This window comes from Cyrtonyx montezumae, unplaced genomic scaffold (assembly GCF_038088225.1).
Source record: "Cyrtonyx montezumae isolate F1298 unplaced genomic scaffold, pur_monq_1.0 scaffold_36, whole genome shotgun sequence".
Classification (NCBI taxonomy): domain Eukaryota; kingdom Metazoa; phylum Chordata; class Aves; order Galliformes; family Odontophoridae; genus Cyrtonyx; species Cyrtonyx montezumae.
In genome coordinates this window covers 8,603,160-8,629,681 of record NW_027072041.1, presented here as the reverse complement: position 1 = coordinate 8,629,681, position 26,522 = coordinate 8,603,160, and the positions used below count along the sequence as shown (strand labels likewise).

Genomic DNA, 26,522 nt, shown 5'->3' with positions numbered 1-26,522 from the left:
AAGTTACTTCACAGTCTCAAACACTGGTTCTCATGGAGGACTTCAATCACTCCAATATTTGCTGTGAAAGCAACATCACCAGGCACACAGACCAGGATGTTCCTGCAGTACATGGAAGATAATTTTCTGATGAAGGTGGTGGAGGAAAAGACGAGAGGGCCTTGTTCTTATGAACTAGGAAGAACAGGTTGGGAATGAGAAGGTTGGGAGCAGCTTTGGATGCAGCAACAATGGGACAGTGGAGTTCAGCTTCTTGTGTGCAAGAAATAGGGCAATAAGCAGGACTGCAACCCTGAACTTCAAGAAAGCCAACTGCGACTTCATTAAGGACCTATATGGAGGTATACCATGTATTAGAAGATTGGAAGATAAGAGCTGAAAATAATTGGTCAGTATTCAAGTACCACTTCCACTGAGTTCAAGATCGATGCAACCTTAAGAACAAGAAACTGGACAAAGGTGGCAGGAGACCAGCATGAACTATCAAGAAGTTTGTGGAAAAACTCAAATGGAAGGAGAAGGAGAAAGTCTAGGGAAGGTGGGAAAAATGTCTGAACACAGGAACATTGTCAGGGCATGCAGGAATGCAACAAGGAAGGCTAAGACCAATTAAAATTAAATCTGGTGAGGTAGGTCAAGGACAACAAAAAAGGCTTCTCTAGGTGAACAAGAAAGGAAGACTACTAAAAACATATGCCTGCTCCTGAATAAGGGAAATGTTCTGGTATTGGAGGACACTGAGGTGGCAGAGTTACTGAATGCCTTCTTTGCTTCAGACTTTACTGCTAAGACTGCCCCTAAGGAAATGATGGAGGAGGATCTGGCCAGATTGTCTAGGCAAACTTGATGCACATGAGCCCTGACAGGATGCATCCATGAATGCTGTGGGTGCTCGTAGAAGTGACTGCCAAGACACTCTCAATCACCTTTGAGAGGACATGGGGAATAAGAGAGGTGCCTGAGGACTGAAGGAAAACTAATGTCACTCCAGTCTTCAGAAAGGATGAAAAGCAAGACCTGAGAAACCACAGTCCAGTCAACCTCATTTCTGTCCCTGGGAAGGTGACGAAAAGACTTATTCTGGTATCATCTCCAAGCAAGTAAAAGATAAGAAGGTTACTAGGACTAGTTAACATGGATTTGACAACAGGATATCATGCTTAACAAATCAAGTAGCCTTCTACAATGCCATGATTGGCAGAGTCAACTGCTTGACTGGCAGAGCTCAGAAGATTGTAATCAGCAGCTAAGAGTCTAGTTGGAGGCCTAAAGACAGCAGTGTTCCTGGCAATGGTCTTGTTAAACATCTTGAACAATGAGCTGGATGAAGGTACAGAATTCATCCTCAGCAAGTTTGCTGGTGATGCAAAGCTGAGAGGAGTGGCTAACTCAACAGAAGGCCATTCAGGACATAGAGGAGCATGCCGAGGTTCAACAAGAGGAAGTGAAGAGTTCTATACCTGGAGGGGAACAATCGTGCACCAATACAGGTTAGGGGCTGACCTGATGGAAAAGAACTCTATAAAGGAGTATATACTCTATAAAGTGTATAATTATACTCTATAAAGTGTCCTGGCAGACAACAGATTGGCTATGAGCCAGCAATGCACCCCTGTGGCCAAGAAGGCCAGTGGTATCCTGAGGTGCATTAAAAAAAGCATGGCCAAGCAGGTCGAGGGAGGTGATCCACCTCCTCTGCTCTTCCACGGTGAGGCCTCATCTGTGGGAAGTTCTGGGAACTGCTGGAGAGAGTTCAGTGGAAGACTACAAAGATGAGGGAAATGGAGCACTTCCCTTATCAGGAATGGCTGCGAGAGCTGGGACTGTTCAGCCTGGAGAAGACTGAAGGAGGAATCTTACCAGTGCTTTATAAATACCTAAAAAGTGGATGTCAAGAGGATAGGGCCAAACTGTTGCGGGTGCCCAGTGATAGGACAAGAGGCAATGGACACAAACTGGAATGCAGGACATTTCTCATGAACATGAGGAAAAACTTTACTGTGAGGGTGACAACACTGGAACAGGCTGAGGAGTCTCCTCAGAGAACTCAAAACTTGTCTGGATGTTTTCCTGTTCAATCTACTGCAGGGAACCTGCTTATGCAGTGGGTTAGACTAGTTGATCTCCAGAGGCCCCTTCCAGTCTCCGTGATTCCACAATTCTATAAGGAACTCCTGTTTAAAAAGGCAATTCTGATTTTTATGTATGGTTTTGGGAGCAGTCTAGAAACATACATGAAAACGGGCAATGCCATTTCTACTTGACTTTTCACTCATTTACAGGGAGAAAAGGCATTATGTATAACAATTTTTCTGATCCTTAAAGTGAGATGCCAAATCCTGAATATAGCCATAGTGTCAGAAGTAAATAAATGTAAAAGGTTAAAACAGAGCCCATGTGAAGCAGGGAGGCATACTTACGTCACACAAATGAGGAAGCACAAGAGAGGTACAACATCTTCCGTAAGAGAACTGCGAACGACTATGAGTCACTAGGAGAATGTGTGTTCAGCTACCCATAAAGAAAAACACCTTGGGGAATTCACAGGTTGCAGTGCTGAGGCTGTGTCAAGAACTAATACACAAAGCTGCTCATAGTCTGTAGACATCCTTGGAAATGACAAACATGCATGGGTTTATGTTGGTGGGTGGGCATATGTGTGCAAAAAAAGAGATATAAAAAGGACCCATTCATTCAAATAAAACAATCTTGAACTTTTGCCCAGAACTGAAGCAAAACTGAAGCGTTCTTTTTGCTAAATATTCAAGTAGCTTGGTTACTTTTTGTATTATTTTTCTCTCAAATTTTATACTTCTCTATTTCCTCCTACGCAGCAACAGCATTGCTACAATAATGTTTTTACAGCATTTCTTGTAATTCTGAAAAAAAAAGTGTCACAAATCTTGCAAAAAGAGCAAAATGTATTTTTTTATGTTTCTTCCAAATATTCATGTTCAAGGAGTATACATGAGAATATACAAACAAAGGCATTATCAGATGCTTAAAAGAAAGCCATGGATAAAAGGTTACTCTTGTGTATTCTTGCAAGATCAGACAAGAAAGAACAAGTATCTTGTCTGGTTTGAGGAAGTTCAAATAATTATAAGAAAACCTTAAAATCATATACAATCTCTGAGCAATTTTTGCTTGTGTGGCTCTTCTAGACGCACATTTACCTAGAAGATACATCAATGGAACTGATTTTTTTTGTAATTTCATCCATGCTACTTTAAAGGACATAGCTCCACTGCAGGAAGCAGAACAGTAGCAGCTGTAGAGACTGCTACAGCAAAGTGCGCTGTGCAAAACAGACTGAGCTCATGGTGAATCTTTCCCTGTGGTGTGTAACACAATACCAAAAGCTTTTACAGGAATGAAACAAAAAAAGGCACTCCAACTGCACTGGCATCTGCTAACAGAATTCATAAGTAGCTAACATGGACAGACATTTAAAAAAACAACATTATGAACAAGATAATTAGAACATTATCTACTATACAGGACAAGCAGAGGGATTCCCAAATTCAGGAGACAAAGAAAAAAAAGGGAAAAAAAAAAAAGAAAAAAAACCAGTTCTAACTTAAAGTCTGAAATAGAAAATAACGCAATTTAACCACAGCAGGAATCCTACATGAATCTTAGAAAACTGAGGAATGCAAACACACGGACGCTCACATAAAATCTCCCAGGTACTGAAAAAGCAGTGGAGCAAAGTCCTAAGCAACATATACTTGTAATCCCCTCAGCTGAAATTCACACACCTTAATCACATAAGTCTCATGAAAAAGATGTCACTTTACTGGAAGTAGCATGCATTCTACTTTAAACATAAGGAAAAAAAAACAAACAAACCTGTACCATAAGGGTAATTGAACACTGGTACAGTTTGCCCAGAGAGGCTGTGGAGTCTTCATACCTGAAGATCTCCAATCCTGGCTGTACACAGCCCAGAATACCCTGCTGTAGCTCACTCTGCTTGGAGCATGGAGGTGCTGAATCAGGCACTACTCAGAGTGACTGTCAATGCCAGCTGTGCTGAGTGTTGGTAAGAGGCAGACCAGACTGCAGGAGCAACAAAAGAACTGCTCAAACAGCACCTCTGCCAGTAGCCCCTTCCAAATCAACTGGTTTGCTAGCTGGAGATGGATATACAAAGGATATAATTTCAACCTAAATAGACAGAATACATTCTATTTAACTACTAATCATGTTCCCACCTATGTTGTTTTACAATTGTTTTTTAGCACCTAATTTCCAAGCATCATCTAGTCTCAGCATCTGTCAAATGGTGATCTCCATGATTTTGTAGTAAGTGGTACTTAAAGCATTGGAGACCTGGGGCCACTTCAAATAAAAAATAAAATTAAAAATAAAAATAAATAATAATAATAATAAATAAAAAGAACAATTAATATGCTGGCTCTGCTATTCTTTGTTCGTTCTCTTTCTTACTGTTCTTTCACAATATTTGAATACTTCTTTCAAGCTATTTTTGTGCTTGCTCTCAGTCTAGTTACAGACAAACAATTACTATTACCCATATTCTCTCCTACTTCCCACTGCACTCATCTTCATATTTTTCCTACATGCAGCCTCCTTTCTCTCTAAAACTCTTCAAGAGACAGACCACTACTTTCTCTTACAAACAGTGCATTCTCAAAACAGTGTGATCTGCATATGGACAAAAATTCATAAAAAAGCATGTAAGTGTTCAGCCATTGCACTTAAGAAACTGAAATTCTAGGCTCTATAGAGTAAGGATTTCTGATGTAGCATGAACACTGGTTGCATGTAGGTCAGTTCTCTGCAATTTACACCTTTAGGACTGATTCTTCTCTCCTGTTACTACCTTGATCAAGCCTTGTTTTAGAGTTGTGATACTCGTATAAGCCTCAACCAATATCAAGGTAGAGTCCTGGAAACTATGATTATTCTCTATCTTTTCTCTGACCTGTCCCTTCTATATTCAGTATCTCCCTTGTTTTCTGTGTCATCTCACTTTACTCACACTATATCCATGTGCAATACAGTTTTTCATCTCACCTCTTGTTTATCTGCTTCTGTTTGGGAGAGAAAGAAGGGAATATCAAAAGCATTTGTTTACTCTTTCTTTATGCATACTTTCATTAGAATCAGATAGGTCTCTGATTATTTTACTTTGTTAACAATATCCATCAGTGTAGCATTGTTGACATAGGAGCTGTCAACAAGTTAGTAACTCATTTTCTGCATCAATCAATACAGCTAACTTGGAATACTGCAATGAAATGAGATCATAGTCAAGTGGACCATTTAATAATAAAAATTCCCCATGACTCCTTAAGTCCTTATTTATTTATTATGTTACCCACTGGATTGCTGCTGCTTTAGAACCAGAGCTATGTTCCTCTTTTACATCCTGCAATTTAAGATCACACTCAGGAAACCTAATAGAAGACAGAAATGGAAATCTGAGATACAGGGACCAAATTTTATATAAATAAACAGTGGAAAGCTAGAAATGCCTAACAATAGGTTATGATAAGGTGACATGGCCCCAAAGCAATGTTTAAAAAGACTCCTCTTTTCTTTCCCAGAGTACAGGAGAGTGGTGGCTTAAGTGTTTTAAGATCTTTGTAAAATCCTCTATCCAGAATGGTTTTCATGGATCAGTTCATAAGAACCCTTAGTCTTTGAAGTAGTTATATTAATTTGCCTCCTGTAAGGTAATTTGCTTTTTGTAAGGTACTTACAGGCATAAACATATCTGTCTTCTAAACATCCATGTGATACATAAATATTATTGTGTCCATTATGCAACTGAGACAAACAATTTGTGTGATTTACCCGTAACTAATGGGTTGGATTGGAACGCCAATGTCAAACAACAAAAAATAGCCTGTTGTATCATTTTCAGATAAGCAATGTCATCATTGATTTTACTGGTCTACATGCTAAAAATAGTGCATTTGAACATTTTCATTTTCTCCACACCTTATCATACTACACTCACTCACATTAATTTATCCCTCCTTTATATTCTGCTCATTGGCTAAATAATTAAATGTTCTTAAGATAATAAAAGATTGACACCCACTGAATCAGCATTAGGGTAAGGTATAACACAGTACAGAATTGTTTCTGTAGATATAAGCAGAAAGTTGAAAAAATTTCAGTATTTCAGTGACATGATGAAATTCAAGCAATAAATATGTCCCCAAGCTACACGCTGATCCTACATTTTGAGCATATCTCCTCCAAGTTATCTCTCAAAGAACATCAAGGAAGCTCTCACTGGAAGATTACTACAGTCATAACCAACTTGATCACATCTGCCAAACTGCAAGTCTTTGCTGAAGATACAAAACTTTTGTTTTGCATTTGTTTTAGAATTAAAAGGCTTCTGTTCTATTTTGCTTGTATTTAATTCTTCTCTTGGCCCATAAGCAACCAACTGCTTAAGCAAGACATGCAAAAATTCATGAATTAAATATAACTCTTCCTTTTCCCATAGCAGTACTTCAAGCCACTTGCTGGGACTGATATGAGCTCAATGCACTCCAGTCTGAATGAGGCAGGATTTGCTTTGAAATCTCGTGCAGTCAACACCTTTGACATAACAATGTGGAGTGAAATAAAATGTGTTGAAGCAGAGAACATAATAATCATTTGCTACATGCCTACTTACATGTAAGAGAGAAAGACAAGAGAGAAATTCCTCATGCTGCCAGAAAACTTGCATCCAAAAGTACATGCAAAAGCCTCAACGAATTATCTTGTTAACAGTGAACAAGAAACTATTCCACTCTAACCTACACAGTGTTATACCTCAAGTCCATAAATACAATTACTCAGGTAAATGAGGGTTCAAGATTCAAAAGTATTATTGAGATATTCTGTCAGAAGCTGTTATCACAAACAATTAGTACAAAATGACCATGCTATTCAATAACAAGATTACATACTGTTGTTCTGAGCTTCTTACTTAAACAATAATACTGTAAGACAGCTGAGAAATATGCAAAATCTGAAGAGGAGTTTCAGTTTGCCTTGTCCTACACTGTCTTCCGTACCAATGCTCAATATATAGTAAAAGCCTACAAGCCAAAGCAATACAGTAAATGATACACAAAAGAAGAAAAAGAAATCCATCATTATGAATGTGCTTGAATTGGAATAACTAGTATTTTTTTAAGTAAGAAGTTTTCAAGGAGCTTCATGGGCTAGAACAAAATATACTGAAATCACATGAGAGAAAAAGCTATCTAGAAGTAAGGTAAAATTCAGTTTTGACCTTGTTAGGCAAAATCTATGTGTTTCCTTCCTCCCATTTTTTAATCAGACTGGGGAAAAATCACGGCATTCTGACTGATACTCCAAGCATAAACATACACACAAAAGTCATAACAAGCAGCTAGCAAGGTCTTGAAGGAAAAGTACTATTTTGGGGTTGTTTGTTACAAAAGGAATATTGCTTTATTCTTTAAATCAAAGCTCTTGATGTCTGGTCAAGAAAGCCAAATTTCTGTACCCTGAGCCATACAGCCTGTAAAGATCATAAAAGGGGCAAATCATTCACAGGTAGCAGCTCCTCTTAGGACATGGTTTAGAGAGAGATCGAGGAAGGAAAAACATCCAAAGCATGACCCTCAAGCTTACAGACATGAGAAGACAGCTAGCATAGGCTAAGTATGATGGGAATTTCAGACTGTTTGTTCCCTTCCTTTGCACTGCTGCACAAGGCTCAAAGCACTGACAGAAGCTTCATACAGACATTCAAAAAACCCTCTAGCCCCAGTGGGATTAAGTACACATATGTTTCCCTCTACTTCTGTCAGATTCTATTTGTTACGTTCCTATGAGAAAAGGGGCAACTTTAGGGAGGGGTGAGTTCTTCCTCCTTTCTGGCTTTGGTAAAACGTACTGAAACTCTGTCTATCACAACATTAAAGTAGTTGCAGTAACATTCCAGTCTGCAGCAATCCACTTCCAGCGCATCTAGCACTAGAAATGTCATATATATTGTCCACTTGCTTGAATATAGACACCCTGCATTAAAATCTACTCCAGCTCAAATCAGTAAAAATGTTTTCATCCTTTTTGTTATGCAGTTTCATACTTCATCCACTGATATAACTTATATCAGTTTCCTCCATACTTACATCCATGCTGTATTAACATTTGCAAAACATAAAGTTGGTTATTTTGAAATTTGCTATTTACAGATATTTTTTCAACAGAAGAAGTAGAATAAAACAGGCCCAGAATTACTCTTCCACTTATTCTCCCATAAGACCACAAGCCCGCTCCTGCCCTCTTCACTTTGTTTCCCTTGTTCTTTTTTTGAGTTTCATAAGTTGGTTAGATGGAGTCAGACATACACAAAAAATGATAAAGAGACATCCTGGCAGACTTCAGTGAATTCCTAACATAGGAACTTTCATGTCCCCCAGCAGGCAAGCAAGCCAAGGTGTTTCCTAATGAATACATTTAAGAAATTCACCAAAGCATTCACCATTTATACTACAGCATCTTGTAATAGCCTGAAAACCTCACCTCCAGGCTGAAGCAACCAAAAGGAACTTTTCATACACAGCTGTTTTCAACAGACTGCATATAAGAAGGTGCTCAAAATGAAAGAAAAATGAAAGAAAGAGAAATCTAGGTGTCACCAGTTACCCTTATGAATTTTGCAATGCTATCTTGAAGTCTAGCTCACCATTCACAGAACAGTATCTTTCTTCATACTAACTGTATTTTAAGTCCATCCTTGCACAGATAACAGACCAGCCCTAAACTAATACTGTTCCTGAAATCAGTCAACAGAACCTTTTTCCCCAGATTCTAGAAGACAAGTGAAAAGAAGCAATACAAGTATTAGAAAAATTGCCTCATATGGTGAAACCCAACTCCAACCAGAATCCAGAACAAAAACAAACAAAATACTCTGTTTTTGTTACTGGTGGTGAAGAAGTGAACCAATTTACTTGTCTTTTTTGTCTGCTACTACAGTTTGGAAAGGTAATTGACAGAAACGAACATACTCCAAGATGTCCTCTCATCTTAGATAGACAACATGAAGAGAAAAGCCAAAAAGAGGTTATTTTTACACAGCTCTTCAAAACATCTTGTTAAAAGGTTGATCAGCACAGCCAATGGATTGGAAGCCTCCAGGAACAGGGGGTTCCTTATTACATGAACTAGATTTTTTTCTGCTCAAGTATAGTTACAGAAAGAAGGCAAAGGGAGGTACGTTGGCTCTATGGCTGCTCAGCAAACACAGAGCTTCCAGGTACAGCCAGCTCTTATGCAGTGTAGTTCAGACAGCCAGTCATGCCACATCTCTTTCTGGAGAGACTATATACCATTAGTCACAGGCTCCAATCATTTTCAAGCTCTGTAAGTGCAGAATTATTCAGCAAGGACACAGTGCAAGCAGGGGATAGATGATGCCCACGCAAAAGATGGGATAAACAAGTTAAAATATGAGGTATAAAACAAAGAATCCAACACGATGCAAATGCCTGCCATGAACCCAAATGGGATGAAAACTATATCCCTTACATAAAGGCATTTTCTGCAGGACAAAGTAGTGATACCTATTTGCACACTTTTGTCTCATCTTCAGCAGAACATTTTTTTCCTTTTTTTCATCTATATGGTCAAATTAAAAACACCACTGAATGCCAGTCTGACTGCTCCAGTCACTGAGTGATTAGTTTGTTGTTTTTTTCTGAATTACTTCCTAAGGAAGAGTGGAGAGATATTTAGTGATAAGGTGTCTGAGGTGACAGTATCACATGTTCATAAAGAAACAGAAAAATGAAGTGCTGCCTTTTATGAATGCAAAATACGCACTCATATTTTGGAGAGTATTTGATGAGATTTTAATATTTTTAAATAAATATTTTCCAAGGCAATCTGCATCTGTTATTTATTTCCCCATTTTTCTACTGCACCAAATATGAAACAATGTCTATTTGCAAAGTTAGAAATAATTTTGCTGTCACTGAATTTGAAGGCATATGACTCAAGGAGTTCACAGATCTGATCCTTTTATTTTTTTCCAGAATTTCACATTATACTGATCAATACTGAATGTAAAAAATATCATCTTTGCATTATTTCATTCATTTTCAGATACCTCAGGTTGTATTAATTATCAATATATCTCTATGACTTTTCAGAGCAGGTAATATTATTCTGGGTCTGACATCAATATGGTATCATGATCTCAGGCCATTAAGTATTGCCTTAATATAGTCAGTAATGCTGATTATATTAATTAAGAGTGTATTCAGGATGCAGTGTCATGGACAGAGCCATGCTTGTCAGTTCAGACATTAATGCATACTCTGGAGGAGTTCAAGGTTCATGTCACAGAGAATTGAAAGTCCTTCTTTTCTGATGAAACATTTAACAGTTATTTGTAGCTCACAGTGACATTTCACAATTGCCACACGTATACCATGGCTCTGATTAGTTTCTGAAGGAATGTATGTGAATTTGTATCACTGCTCTTGGTAACCACCACTGGTTATATCTAGAGAATAAAATTAACTTCACACATGAGGTTGCTGCCTCTTCACAATTTCATACAGTCATTATCCAAAAAGTGTACTCTTCCTAAAATATGATCTACATAAACAAACTGCAACAAAAGAATTACTGAAGTTAAACTTACTGATTATGTACAATCATTATTTTTGTGAGAAAAGGTCTACTTGAAGATACCAAAACACAACTGCCATGTTAAGTGCTCCCAAAAAGGTAATTAAATTTCTTATCATACAAAATAAATCATTGTACATTCTCCCTCAGGGTACTGTTTACTTCCAAATTTCTCCAATGTGTTGAAATACACGTGCAAATTTTGGAGAATGTAATAAACACTTGGCTTTAAAGAGCTAACATTAGGCACTGCCAATCACTGCTCTCATTCAGCTGCCTCTAACTTGTTTTCTATTTGAAATTCAGAAAGCTCTGTACACAAATAAAATTTACACTGAACATTTGTTCAGTTGTTGGATGTTTTTTATAATATTTGGCCAAGTCCATGAGCTGCAGCCTTTATGTTGTTTTCAGAATACTTCACAATGACTGTTCTCTTTTAATGTTACCCAAAGACCACATCAGAAGGAGGTGAGGGAAAAGGTTACCATCCCTGTACTGTCTACACTTCTGCTCTGCTCAGATCTCACCTGCCCAAGAAAACCTCCTCTAAGCAGAACATAGAAACACTAAGTGTACAGTAGGTATCTCTGAAAGGAGTACTGCTAAGGATATGCCAGAGCCACCAAAGTTTGCATCCATGTGGTACTGTATCATAAGCAGTGCTAAGAGGAAGAATCTGTGGTTAAACAGGAGCCTAGCAGAAGTCCAGTAACCCCTCTCCCCAAAGACCTTCAACTACACATCCTAAGAGCGAAAGTTCATCACTATGGTATGCGGTCAATAAACATTTAATCCTCATCTTTCTTTTATTTTTCTTTCTTTCTTTTTGGGGGGTGTTTTTGTTGTTTTGTTGTTGTTGTTTTGTTTTGTTTTTGTTTTGTTTGTTTGTTTGTTTTCAATTGGATTACAGTTCTACTGATATCTCCAAATTATGATTGATGAGATCAGCAAAATAATACAGTAATGGAGTTATAGCCCTTTGTGCACCCCTGTTACACGTACCTCCATCAAGCTGTAAAATTAAAAAAATGAGTAAGTGGAAGAGCTGAGATGTCTCCCTCCCAGAGGGTCATGACCACTTGCCATTCTCTCCAGCTACCACTTACCAATACACACACAGAAACTCACAAAACCATCAGAAAGTCCTGTAAGACAGCAGGCATTGCAAATGTACCTTCTACTTTAGCCACTGTTTTTCTTTGCATCTATTACCCTAAAGCAACATTTTGCAGTACACTCTTATATACAGCATAGATTCTCATTGAATATTTGTAATCTAAGTCATATCAAAATGAATTTAATTTCCCTACACTGACTCAATATTTTACTCCAGAAAGTGTCATATGGGGATATTCAGTAGGATGGAAATAAATGACATTTGCTGTAAGAAAAAAAGAGGTGCAGAACAGCTTGATGCAAAATTCTGTATTCCTACATGCATCTGTCTCTGCCCTTACTTACCTGATGAATGAATGAAGCACTAATTGTCATGGCCCTTGATTTGGTTATCTCTGCTGCTCTTGGTGCAGAAGCCTACTGTGTAAGCTTGTACAATCTACAGCTATTATAGAAGACATAAAAAGCAAAACTGCTTACCTTTCATCCCAAACTTAGAGTGTCTTCCAAACTTCAGAATAATGAGCATTATTACTAAGCCAGTGCACACCAGTGCTGCAATTCCCACCACAACATACACCTATAAAAAGAGGACATAAACAGATCTATTTGTTTCGCTCTCATGAACTATCTTCAAAGACATTCATCCTTATTATCTCAGTTACATAAAGAGATTAATTTCAACCAGGAAACACACCCAGACAGAAAAGGACAGAAAATTGCTACTTGTATAGGTTTCTTCCATCCTATGGGGACTAGAGATTCAGAAACATCTGAGAAACACTTTTTTAATATCCTATGTTCAAGGTAGGATAGAGACACAGAGAGGCATGTTATAGGAAAGCAATCAATTTCTGGAGCCCCCAGCACAGGAAGGACAAGGAGTTGCTGAAGCAGGTCCAAAGGAGGGCCACAAAGATGATCAGAGGGCTGGAGTACATTCCCTATGAGAACAGGCTGAGCGGACTGGGCTTTTCAGCCTGGGGAAGAGAAGGCTCCAAAGACATCTTATAGTGGCCTTCCAGTACCTGAAGGGGGCCTAGAGGAAAGCTGATAAAGGACTTTTTATTAAGGGTATGTAGTGACAGGATGAGAATAAATGGTTTTAAACTGGAAAAGAGTAGATTTAGACTAGATATTATGAAGAAATTCCTTACTATGAGGGTGCTGAGACTAGGTTCCCTAATGAGGTTGTGGATGCCTCCTCCCTGAAGACATTCAAAGCCAGGCTGGATGAGGCCTTGAGCAACCTGGCTTAGAGGGAGGTGGCCCTGCCTACAGCAGGGGGTTGGAACTAGACAATCCAACCCAAACCTGTCTGTGATTCTGTGATTCACTGTGAGAGCGGCTGAACAATGCCACAGATTGTCCAAGGTGGCTGTGGAGCCTTCATTCCTGGAGATATTAAAAACAGAGCCCTGCATCTGCTGTTGCAGCCCCAGTTTAAGACTCGGGGTGAGGAAACCAGACAGTTTTCAGAGGTCCCTTCCAGTCTTAGCCACTCACTGGTTCTGTTTTCAGAGGAGATAAGAATGCTATAGATCCTCCCAATACTTCAGCAGCTGCACTGAGACAACAGCCTGTAATCCCTCCTTTCCTGCCCCTCCCCAGATCACAGCTGGCTCCTTGAGCCACAGTGCACAGGCTTTCTCCTGCCTGCTACTGTGCAGAGTGTCAGGTGTTGTGGGCAGCCATGTTAATTGCTCACCTGCTGCTGTTCTCCAGCAGCTCAGTAGGATAGCATGAGGGGCAAGGATACAAGAGTGGGGACCAGCAACACAGCCTACATGTGTTGAAGTCAAATACAAGCAATCTTATTTAAAAAAAAAAAAATAGATGAAATCACACTTTAGAGATGAAGTTAACAGTCTGAAAGTTCAATGAACCATGACTTCTCTGAGGAGAAGCCGATTTCAGGATTGGTATTCAAACAACAATTTTTAAATTTCCTTGGATGTCTCTGTTTTGTAAATAAAGAATTGCTTTCTTTGGCTTAAATTAGAAGCAGAGTCTTGGCCTAAAAACTACTTAGTTGCTCAGAAGAAACAAATTAAATAGCAATTTTACTTGGAAAGTAATTCACTCTTTCAAAAATGGGGGTGAGGGTCAGAGTGGGGGGCACCGCTCTAACATTTTCTTTTTTCCAAGTTTGTGTCACAACGCACCAGTTTCCAGTAGCTTAGGGTCCCATTACAATCTCCACAGTTTCATCAGTTGCACAGTCAGAAAGTCTGCCAAGATTAGAGATCAGGAAACAATGTATATACTTACAGTGATGCTATCTTCATTCTCTTTGTTGGAAACATCCGGAGAAGTGATTTGATTACTGTTATTTGTGGTGTCTCCAAGATCATTAGGCGTGGTTTCATACTCTTAAGAAAGAGGGAAAAAAAGGTTGCTTTTATTATTTCTTAACCTCAGAGGGGAAAGAGTTGTCTTTATTATTTCAGCTCTGCAACACAGTAAGGTCAATAACACTTCTCAGGACTCTGGAAACAATACATACTTGCTATTGTATCTGATTAGACTTTTTGGGGGACCCCTGTCACAGACATTTTTAAACAAATTTGTTGTGACTGACAGACTTGAAAATAGAAGCTTGTTCTCTCTGCAGCTTTACAGCAATCTGTGCCATCATCTCTCTGTTGGAAAATCTAGAGTTAAATAAGAACTCCATCCATAAAGCTATTTTTATGTGTTTCTGACTTCCCATTAAAAATGAAAGACTGCCCTCTACACTGAACTTCTCCAGTCTTGTATTCAGCCAAATGTAGTACTGTCTTAGAAATTAGCTTGGGGATTTTTGTTTAGCTGAGGTGAACTCAGTAGATGGCTTTTTAGCTCATTTGTAACTATCAAATGTGAAATAGCAGTTTCTCTTTGTTTAAAAAATAATTTTAAAAATACTACTGAATGCGTAGTGGTTACAGTCTCACATGACAAACCCTCATACACATAAATTTTTAAGGATTACATGCCTGAGACAGTATGAAGAAATTTGATTTATAAAAGTATTTCTACTGAAAGGTCTACAGGCATGCATCTAGACCTATTGCACCAAAAGAATGAACAGGCTCCAATTACTTATAATTATTTAAAAATGAAACAAATATATTTACAGTCCATGACTATCTGTCAAATTTATTCCAATGAGATAAAAATAATTAAATACTGTTCATATGAACTTAAAGATACATACATTAAAAAAATAATATATCTTAAGATTACATCTGGAAATATACATAATGTTTCAATTTAATGACTGTAATGTGTGCAGATGAAAGAAACAAGGGCAATAACCACATCTATTACTAATGCACCTCCAGCATTGTAATTTAAATTAGCAATTAATTGTGTATTTCTTTGCACATTTTGATTAAAAACAGTTCCATGAGCCTACAGATGAAATCATAGCTGTGGATATGAAAAATGCAAAATGCAGAGGCACAGCTCTCACTAACCGCAGAGGCCCTAACCCTTGGTACTTAGCATGGGGAGGAAGGGAAGGCCGCGCACTGGTAGAATTTGTCTTTAGCTCCCAAGGCCATTTTGGAGAGCTCAGCTGGCACTACTAGCAACAAGCTGCACCAGTTTTTTGATCTTCATGCATGCACAAACACATTTTCTGTCTGCAAAGCACTCAGCAGGCTGCACATTTTTTTGGATGGGAACCCACACAGCTATCTCTGTCACCAGTGCTACAGTCAGTACAGTCAGGTTGTCTAATCAGCTCACGTAGACTGCTCTGGCTCTACACCACACATGCCGAAGGACAGGATTTTTTCAAGCCAAAATACATATTAAGTCTACAGAGCTTTCATGGGAAACAAAATTTAATTTCCTGGTCCTTTACCATTTGAACTCTCCAACTCAGCACTGCATCTATGTCTACAGCTTCCTCAGCAGTGAGGTCAAAATACTAATGAAAAGCAAACAAACAGCATTCCTAACTCTAGGCAGCATAAGCCCTATCCAACTGGCTCACCTGCACAAGCAGCCTGGCCTCTGAGACAAAGTGCTGGGCCGGCCAGCCTCTTACTGACAGTCTTTGACACAGCAAAGGAGGAGACTTCTGTTTTATTCATTTGTAGGCAGCATACAGGCTCTTCACCATGACAGAATCCTATTTGTAACAAGCATCTCAGCTTATGAGACTGGGCTTCCTGTACAATTAGCTGTTCTATGTCTTCACTAAGATAGTTTTGACCAAGGCTGAAATTACAGTAGTTTTCTGTAACAAATAATTAACAAATTTTCAAGAGGGCTGCTTTTTTTGTTGTTTGTTTTTCACTCTTAATTTTACCTGTAAATCGTGGATGATAAAATCTGATGCTTTTTGCAATTCTGTTTATCTTGAAATTTGTCCTAAGTTACAGGGAAGAATATCCTGAAGGACTAATGAGAACTATGCATTTCAAGTCTGGCCTGTGAATCCTCTGAATCCAGTTTTATGTTAAAATGGGCAAGACAATATGTAGGCCATTTCAGTACACTGGTGCTGCACTACCATTTCCCACTGTATAAGTGTGAAGCATTTACATCTGAATTATTGCCAGATTTTCAAGGCCTCTTGAAATGGGTGAGCCAAGCACGGAAAACACACACAACAGCCACCCAGCGAAAACCAGGCGATTCTGACTCAAACAAATTCTTGTTCACTTCATTATGAAATTCAGAAAGACACATAGCATTCTGATAGAGACAGGGTCACGCCTCTCGACTCACACTCTCTGGGACTTGTATCGCTCCAGGGCCAGATTCCCTGGTGCCTAGCACCTTATGCAGTCGCTTGTAACTGTGCCAACTGAGCTAAGCCACATCTTGAGCTGGCATATCCTGCTGCTGTTCTACAAGCAAGGTGCAAAGCAGCTGGGACACAAATGAGATCACCACAGTAAGCAACAGGGAGTCATTCTGCACAGCCCTCTTGGAGCTGAGTACTACAGTGCACACTGTCTCTCGCACATAACCATGTGAGAAGAAGCATGGAGACATGAGCTAGGAGCTGAGGAAGCTGGCTTGGCATCTGTGTTCTGCTCAACCCCGTGGCAGGTAATACTGCCTCCCACTGCCTCTTCCCATGCAGTACTACAACAGCTCTCCTCTTCACCTTTTGCAGGAGGCCCACACTAGCCATAGGCCCAAGACAAGAACCCCACAAAAACATGGCACAGACTGCTGTTTTCCACTGTATTTTTAAAACACTTATTGGGAAGCCTTTGGAAACCATCTCACAGAGAGTGCAGGACATGGAAGGTCAGGTCCTGAGGGACAGCCTGAGAGGGGGTGGGACATAAGCCTTCCTTTTAACACCATCCAAGCTGTGAGTAAACATCGGCACAGGGATCAAGCAATCTGAGCAGGAGTCATGGAAAAGGCTCTGTCTCCAGGGGGAGACAATCCCAGAGGGTGCCTGTCCACCACGAAGGCCCTGCTTCTCCAAAGAAGAGGTGTTTCTCGTCTTTCCTGACTGCCTTATGTATTAATCTTACCAACTGGGCTTGTGAATTTGGAATAATTAGGGAAACACTCTAGACTGCAAAGTGTTTCTCAAAGCAAGCACTGAGTCACTGAAGCAAAGATCAAAGACAGCTATTTCAAAAAAGCAGAGAGAAAAGCCAGAAATAATAAGGAATACTGCTTTCATCAGGATAAGATCTTGCTGGCTCAGATTTACTTGCACAACTCAGAGCACAAATTTCAACAGAGCCTACCAAAGTCATTTGAAGCACAGTGCTCATATAGTGAGAGCCAGACACATGCACTAGGACCCTGGCAAAGAACTCAGAATCACAATCTTCATATATGTAGCTTATGTAATAGTATGTAAGTCAGAAACTGTGCCAACTCTCACCACCATATGCACCCTTCCAAAAAAATAATACTCTTTGCAAAAAAGAGAAGGAGGGGAAATGTTTAGTATTTCTGAGAACTTAAAAGCCAAAATGATGCTTCAATTGCACATTTGCTGAAGTTTAATGGCATGGAATGGAATCAAAGCCATTAAACTAATGATTAAACTACTGATTTAAATGTTATTTAGGAATTATTTAGCTTAAGGAAACTTGAGTTATGGGCCATTTCATCCAAACAGAAGTACCCCAAACAGGATCAAGCTTCCACTGGAAGCTAAAGGGTGTTTGGGTACGTTAGTTAGGTTGGACTTTCAAGATCACCACAGCCTTTATGTAAAACTAGCTGGATGTTTTTTCTGTTTGCAACTTCTATTCCAATGCATGCTGAGTTTCACTAGGTACAATCTAAAACATTTCACCTAACTAAAAAGCTAATGTGAACACCATGTCATCAAATCTTCCAGCACTCACTCAGATATCACTGAGCTGATGCTTTGCTTATGCAAGAGAGATTAAAGGAAGGTACAAATGAGAGGGCAGAGAAAAATAAATTGCCTACAGGAAAATTTACTTGTGCCAACCTCATTTTTAAGTGGGATTTAGGGGGTACATTTTTGGAGGCTAAACAAGTATGGAAACATTCCTGAAAAATAAATTAAGTTATATAAGGAGAAATCATGAACTTCCTTTCCTCTGCAAAACGCCTCACAAAATCTCATGCCTGTGAGCTACATCAGACAGCTGTCACTCTACAGGACCAATTGCAACCATTTGTAGCGGTGGATTTATGCCTTTCCTACTGTGAATCAAAAGCAGCAGGACAAGTAAAATGTCATATTGCCCTCACTGATTTTAAATGATATAAAGCAGGAGAAGAATGAACAACACGAAGTACCTTTTAGAATTCTATTGTAATATGTGCCATTTCAGTTTAACTGAGCCTGACATTCAATCGTTTAGTAGTTTGAGTTTCTTCATTTCTATCATTAAAAGAAAAGAAAAAGAAAATCAAATATATACCATAAACGTCTGGATCCACAATTGGGCCACTACCTGTACATGGAGAAGAGAAAAAAAAAAAAAAAAAAAAAAAAGAAAGAAAAAGCCTTTGTAAATATATTGCAAATGCTGGAAGAACAAGAGTTTCTTTTAAAAGTTGACATGTCATTTGCAATAGCAATTACCAGTACCTAAACAAATACAAAGCAACATCAACATATTGCGCTACCTGTTCACAAGATTACAATTAAAATATTTTACATCTATCCCCGATGTTAACACTTAGCTTCATGTGAAACAGCTAACACACAGGGCATTAGCTCTGCTAAAGGCAGAAATATTTCCCAACTGGGCAAAATGCTGTCAATGTATACCTGGAATACGTGAAACAATAATTATTCTTGTTGGGAATCAGTGATAAAAATCTCCCTGACCTTAAGTGGAAACAGATTTCAATGGCAATTACAATAACTGGCTCTTACCTGGTCAAAAAAAAAATTGCAGTATAAGCACTATGAGAGCAAACTGGCATACAGATGCAGCACTGTGAGCTGTCAAGGTAAGGGCTAGAGTTAGCAATGACCTAAGCATCACCATCTCATTCACTCTGTAAAACGATGCAACCCAGGAGAGAGCTGTACAGCTGAACTGCAGGCAGAACTCAGTACCAAATGAGTCAGGTCTTCCAGAAGCCAGCCTTTACAGAGGCAAATGGACACATCTAATCTACTCTTTTTTAAATTTTACTAGTTCCAGTATTAGTTTTTTCTAATTACAACACATATGCAAGGCTAAGCACATATGTGAGCATAATGCACGGAACGCCTACTGAAACTAGCATTGTATTAGATGATTCACACTTCAGAATATATTTGTATTATATTTCAACATACCCATTCATCCTGATCTATTAAGTATTTATAGCATAGATTACGTAGTACGCTTCTAATCATCTTTTCTGTATACTCACTCTTTGTTGTTTTGGAAATAAAATTAGCAGATGGTTAAAACCTCTAAAGATGAATCAAACTTCAAACGGCATAACTCTTATAATTTGCAGTAATTCCACACCAGGGGCATTACATTGGCATAAAGCCACTGTCAAGTATGACTAGAACACAGTTGTTTATGTCAGCACATTGTGAGAATCTGTGCTGAAAATACATAACAAAGAGTTGCAAGCTATTAGCAGAACGGCAGCAGATAATTAGGTTTCCCTTTAAATGCATTTGAAAATATTCTGCTTAGAACACTCTGAAAGTAATGCCACCTATTTATTTCCATGGCAACCACAACATACAAAGACCACAATAACACTATTTGATAGAGCTACAAAATACTATTCTTCAACATAGTCACCACCATTAGCTATTCAATAGTTTCCATGCCACACTTGTCAAAATCTGTGCCAGTGGAGGTGGTCCTCTGTTGCTGTTGCTACTGTTGAAACACAGCACCCATGCCTCACTGTGCTAACATCCACTGCTCGCTCTCCACAAACGTTCAGCGAGCATCAATGAATGTCAATGGGTGTCATTTTTTTCCTCATAGAGAAATTCAGTGACACATCTTTGCTTCATATGTGCTTCTTTGTCAGACATCATTCTGTCAGACTGCCCCTCCGCTGCCATTCAATGCACGACAACAAAATGTTAGGGAATATTGGTGGGAAAGTTCAACCTCTACTGACATACCAGCAATATCCATTTTTGACATTGTGGACCAATATAATAAAACAGGAGGCATTACTTTCAAAGCTGCCCTTTTAGTATCCAGAGATATATCTTTGACATCATGAGAACTGCCATGAAAATAAGCAGAAATAAGTAACAAGTGAAAACAGCCGGTACTACTGTCTGTCCTCAGCAACTTCTGACCACGGTTTTTCTTCCAAAGCTCACGGATTCACTTTTTCCACTGTAAAACATCTGATGAAAGATGGTATTCCTAATTTACTTCTGTAATCTGAAGAAAAAATAACAACAAGGACAAAACTCCCAGGCCTTTATTTCCTGAGTTATATGGAAATATTTTTGTTAGTATTTACTGGAATGGGGCTGAAGCCATCAGACTAGTTTAACCCTTAATTCCTGCCAGGAGCATTTAAGCTGGGAAGACATTCAGTCCATTCAATATCTTTTATATAATTAAATACTTCAAATAAAGTTGCAGAAATCAAGATGCTGGACCAAACCCAAGTTTCTCTTTTGTATTGCCGACATAAAAACACATTTTCTCAATCACCAAAACATTATTTGAAGCTACTTTAACATTAAACTTCACGGTAATTTTGCATAGGTACATGCAATTAATTATTTTTAAGGCAAATAATGAACAGCATAGTTGTGTTGGTCTCTGTTAGAACAGGTTGTTGTAAATAAAGTATTACAGATTTATGCTATTCACTCATCTTTATAAAGTACATCAACTGCACTTTGTTTGCTTGCTTCTTTGTGAATTTGACATTTTCAAAATAAAGCAGCAGCAAAAGACTCAATCCAAAAGCATACTTCTGTGAAACAGACCGTTGTTGTTATGCCACACAGGCAAGATGCTACTTCTAAGGCATATTTAACATATTCTTTTACTTTGACAAGATATTACGTGACTTGAATTCCTTCAGCTGAATTTTATAGTATAAGGTTGGTAGATGAATAAGCTTTCTTAAAAATAATTATTATTAGTAAAAATCTCTCCAGCACTCATTAGATGTTTTGAATCAACTTTGGGAACAGCTCTCAGAATAAAACATGAACATTTCCAGCCTACTGTTTGCCATAATGTTCTCTCAAATAAGCAAGTTATCCTCAGCAAGAACAGCTATACTGGATTTCAAGATTTTTAGCAGATTAAAATTAGTTAAAAATATAGCTATCCAAGCCTGAAATTTCTTCTTCCAGACATTAGCATCAAAAGCAAAATTTTAATTTACAGTATTAGATGTAACAGCATAAAAGCAATTTAAATCTCACAATGGTATTTGCTTCCCTCTCCTTTATGTACATTATAGAAGCTAGGAATACACTTCACACTTAGTTATATTTATTTTAGGTAGATGTACAGCTTATTGGTGAGGGGTTTTATTTATTTATTTTTACCTGCAGTGCATTTGCCTGTAAGTGATGTTAATAACCAGAAAATCAGTTCAAAGCTCTGTGAGGATGCCCCACCCCATGAAACATCAGGGCTGGTATTTAACTCAGTCATGAGGGCATGGAAATGAACATAATACCAGGGTGTGGGCCTTAATCTTCATGCTTCATTGTACAGTATGTTGGCCAAAAGAAGAAACTACACAGTAACGACAGCACTGAAAAAATATTTTAAGGGTTTAGAAAAATACTGACAGAGCTTTAAATAGTAATAGTAAAAAATAATGATAATATTATGCATGAAGGATTCTGTTTTTTTTAACATTTGTTTTTATGCCAGCTTCAGTAGTGGAGACAACAATGTTATGAAATATTCGAAAGCTCACTGTCATTATTCTTGTAGAAAAAAATCTCCCCTAATAAGAACAATACTGGGGAGGCTAACTAGATAAGCAACTTCCTCTGTTGTTAATTTTTAAGACTGGTTTGGAGCAATCCAGCATGCATGAACTGATTTCTAATGCAGGTATGTCCTGTCGGTAAGCAGTCTAGTTTCCTCCATGCTGTTTTTGTAAAGCTTAATCCATCACAGGGCTTGGAAATAATAAAAAACACAACACAGATTATCTTGGAGACCTTAATTCCCTATGAGTATTAAAAACAATGGAGAAAATCATAACACTATATTTCTAATTGGGAGGATGTCTCCTGCTCTATTTAGTGATTTTAAAGGCTGGGAAATCTTCATTGTACATGGAAGAAGCATAAAGGCAAAACAGAACAGTAAGAGAGATATGGATCAAAGACCAAAAAAAAGATAAATTATTATGTGTATTAGAGGAACTGTTATTCTGTTAAGAAAATGAAGCCAGGTTCATATTAAATAGTCAGAGTGTGACAGAGCTTCTGTTGCATGGAGAATATGGACAAGGTGAACTGTGTTACTGGGCTGTTACAGCGCAGTATCAGAAAATGCCAGTAGCTGGAATTATGGCATGTTCTTCTAATGAGTCTATTTAAGGAAGAACTGCAGAGAAGAGAGGAGAGAGGACTGCTAAGGACAGCAGAAGTAAATAGAGCCTGTCAGTATCAGCTCTTCACCCTTTCTTTCTAAGGGTGGGAAAGGGAAGGACCTGCTACGTCTTACCCTGTAGCAGATTGAGCTGTTAAAGACTAAGTACAGACCATATTTTTACTGTCTCTAGCCTGCCTGCACTGCAGGAGAGGGAATTTAAATATTCACATTTTTTTTCTGTCAGATAACATTGGCACTGCACATCGCTGTTTCAGAAAATAAGAATTTTTATATTCTGAGATTAAAAAGCAAAAGCTACACACATGCTCATGTTTTTAGATATGACTGTGTAATTATGTGCACTAAAACATGCCTGCATTTCCACTCCTGCTGTGCACTGTCCACTCAGAGGTTCTCACACATAGAATAATAAATTTGCCTGTATGTCTTCATTCTCTTACAGTCAATTCACATATGGTTTTGAAGATGTGAGGAAATATCACACCACACAGCATCGATCACTGGCAGCAGTCCCTGCAGTTCAGTGAGTTAGTCCACCTTGAGCTTGATAATGTGCCGCTCAGGAGAGCTGAAGCAAAGCCTCTGGAGCAGAAGATGCACATAATTAACATAAACCATTCTGAACATAGATATTCATATATGCATGTACGTTTCCAACCTCAGCTAAAATGAATGAGAATTTGACACCTAAATGCCTGTGGAGACCTGAAATTTCCACCATTCTACCTCGGGTAATTTGTTTTCTCTCCAGCTCCCTCTGGTGTCCTAAACAATCTGTTATTATCAACTCACTGGACTGCAATACTGATTTTACCACAAGACACTAGGTGCTACATGGGCATCCCCCTGTGACCTTGGATACGCTGCCTGGCTGCATTCAAAAACAGTGTAGAACACTTTTAGAGTGTCAGAACTGGCACTCAGTGCTTTTCAGGGTCAGAACTGAGGCTTGAGAAAACACCTGAGAACCAGCTACCTTTCTCAAGCCTCAGTTGGCACTGAGGTTACCCAAAGGAAGAATTTAGAGAGCAGTAGCACAACCTCCACCGTTAAAGAAAAGCATTATTTTACAATGGATTTTAAAGACATTCACCTATAGAAAACCCTCACCAAAAGCACATTCTCATTAATTTGCCATGGCTAACATTAAAAGAAATCATACTCACCATCTCCAGGAACTGACATGAAATGCGCATCAACCCGCTTTTCATCCTCTCCATACTCATTCTTTGCCAGTAAGGTATAAGCACCATTATTCAGGTGGGTAGGGTTGTCCAGCTGAAGGCAGCCATGGTATTCACTTTGATTGATAACATGTATTTTAGTACAGATGTATTCAGACTCATTCAGTATAGCTCCTTCATAGAACCACTGCAATGTGGGCTTAGGGTTCCCTTTCACAGTGAATGGAATGCACCAGTGGTGGTCCGGGGTTGGAGATTCAATAAATGTGATATTTGGTGCAACTATATTGGAAGAAAGAGTGAAGAACATCAGAATATCTGGAACATGTCTTTTCCCCACTCCCTCAAGTCATTTGGGAGGTATTTTTCATTCATAAGTATCACAGTCAGTTACTTGCAGGAATTATACCTATTTGCAGCACACTCAAATAGGAAGCTCATCAGCTCTGTGTAGGTTACTATGCTTACAACTGAAATGAAGCCATTCTCCATAAAAGAAAAACCAACTGCTTTCTCTAAAGACAGAATGCCAGTTATATCACATACCTGCCAGGTGTGGGAAATTCAGTTACTGGAGGAGAAAAGAGCAATTTTAGCTTTACTCTGTGGAAGAACATGGAGCAGAGCAGTACTGAAAGAACAGAACAGCACTGAAAATATGTAACAGTTGGCCCAAAGTTAGCAGTACTGGAAATATTCTCTGCCAGGAATCCAAACTTTCGGATGATTTTCCTCACTGAATCAAAGCCAGTACAGATGACTTAATTCCCTGGATTATTCTGTCAGGGAATGACCACTTTCTACTACACATTTTCTTGTTCTTTATTCAAACCTGCTAAATGTCTCAAGTTTACAAACCTGTTCCGTTTCCCTCAGGAGACTATTCTAATACATTGCTCTTTATTTCACTATTGGGAAATTTTCCTTGATATTTATTCTTAACTGCATCCAATTTCATCTAGTTACATTCCTTTTTATCACTCATAGGTTCATAGGTTCATTATGTTGGAAAGGACCTACAAGATCATCTAGTCCAACCATCCTCCTATCACCATCCCTACCCACTGAACTACTAAATCAAATCCCTTAGCACCTCATCTAAACGCTTCTTGAACAGCGCTAGGGATGGTGCCTCAACCACCTCCCTAGGCAGGCCATTCCAGTGCCTGACCACTCTTTCAGAGAAAAAATGTTTCCTCAGGTCTAATCTAAATCTTCCCCGGCACAACTTGTGGCCATTCCCTCTCGTCCTGTTGTTATTTATCAGGGAGAAGAGGCCCACCCCCTCCTCACCACAACCCCCCTTCAGGAAGTGGTAGAGTGCAATAAGGTCTCCTCTGAGCCTCCTCTTCTCCAGACTAAACAATCCCAGCTCCCTCAGCCGCTCCTCATAAGACTTGTGCTCCAGACCCCTCACCAGTTTCGTTGCCTTTCTCTGAACACGCTCCAGGGCCTCAATGTCCTTCTTGTAGGGAGGGGCCCAAAACTGAACACAGGACTCGAGGTGCGGCCGTACCAGAGCTGAGTACAGGGGGATGATCACCTCCCTGCTCCTGCTGGCTACACTATTTCTAATACAGGCCAGGATGCTGTTGGCCTTCTTGGCCACCTGGGCACACTCAGAATCTCATTTACACTGTTGAAACATTTCTAGTTTATGCTCTTTCCCATAGCTATTACCTATCCAATTTCAACCTACAAGCCATTTGAAGTAGATCTATAGTGATTTTTCTAGTTTTCTCTGTCATGAACACATGCTGAGCAAAGTGTGCCATCTACAAGGAGTTCTGTTACCATCTTCAATTAAACAGAGGGCTGCAACTTGTGAAAAAAGTGCTGTCTAGTTCACACAAAATGAATTCAGGCTGGGACCTTAGATCTACGTAGCCAGTTTCTCCATATCACATGCTCCTTATCCCCTTCTTATCCCTGACAAATAAGTATCTATATCTATACCCAGAAGAGCTGTTGCTAATGTGGTTTGGCCTCAGGAGCTACATGGAGGCCTGGGTACGTACAGAAAACCGTTAGCTCAGCAGAGGCTTGGTCCTCTCCCACAATGTTCTCCGCCACACATGAAATCCACAGTCCGCTGTCCATGGATGAAACATTCTTTATGGTTAACGAGGCAGGATTCTTACTTGTGTCACTCTACAAATGATCAGAAAAACATGCATGTGTCAATCGCAGACTAAAGAAACAAAGGAAAGGCAAGGAATCACTACCCACAATTCAAAAGCATTTTTGCTTTCTTTTCTCATTAGTTCTATCAATCTGTAATTAAACAAAATGCTACTTTGGCATCCTATCCAGCAGACATAAAAGACAGAACAAATTCCTATCAGTGGCTGAAATTCGAAAAGTGCAGTCCTGCTGCAAACACTGCATTCATCCATTTATCCATCTTGTCCCTGTCAGTTTTTAACTTTTCCAAGCACTCCTAGCCCTCTAGGCAAAGGTTTTCCTCTTCACTCACTGCCTTTCTCGTCCCCCTCTTCCACTTCATGACCGATTTCTATGCTCTATCTCTTCCCTTGAATTTTTTCTTCCCCCTGAATCCTGCTCTATCCCTGCCTTGCTCTTTCTT

General features: G+C 39.0%; 1 protein-coding gene across 7 annotated transcripts in view; it reads right to left on the bottom strand.

Annotated features, from left to right (window-relative positions):
* Positions 1-26,522, bottom strand: part of NTRK2 (neurotrophic receptor tyrosine kinase 2) — a 203,253-nt gene that overhangs the window by 133,091 nt on the left and 43,640 nt on the right. For all 7 annotated transcript variants that reach the window (XM_065745542.1, XM_065745535.1, XM_065745536.1 and 4 more), the window contains exons 7-11: positions 25,954-26,086; positions 23,918-24,217; positions 18,645-18,677; positions 14,041-14,141; positions 12,250-12,349 (exon numbers count right to left, since the gene is read on the bottom strand). In XM_065745542.1, the coding sequence (XP_065601614.1) occupies positions 12,250-12,349; positions 14,041-14,141; positions 18,645-18,677; positions 23,918-24,217; positions 25,954-26,086 (667 nt within the window). The remainder of the gene's footprint in view (positions 1-12,249; positions 12,350-14,040; positions 14,142-18,644; positions 18,678-23,917; positions 24,218-25,953; positions 26,087-26,522) is intronic.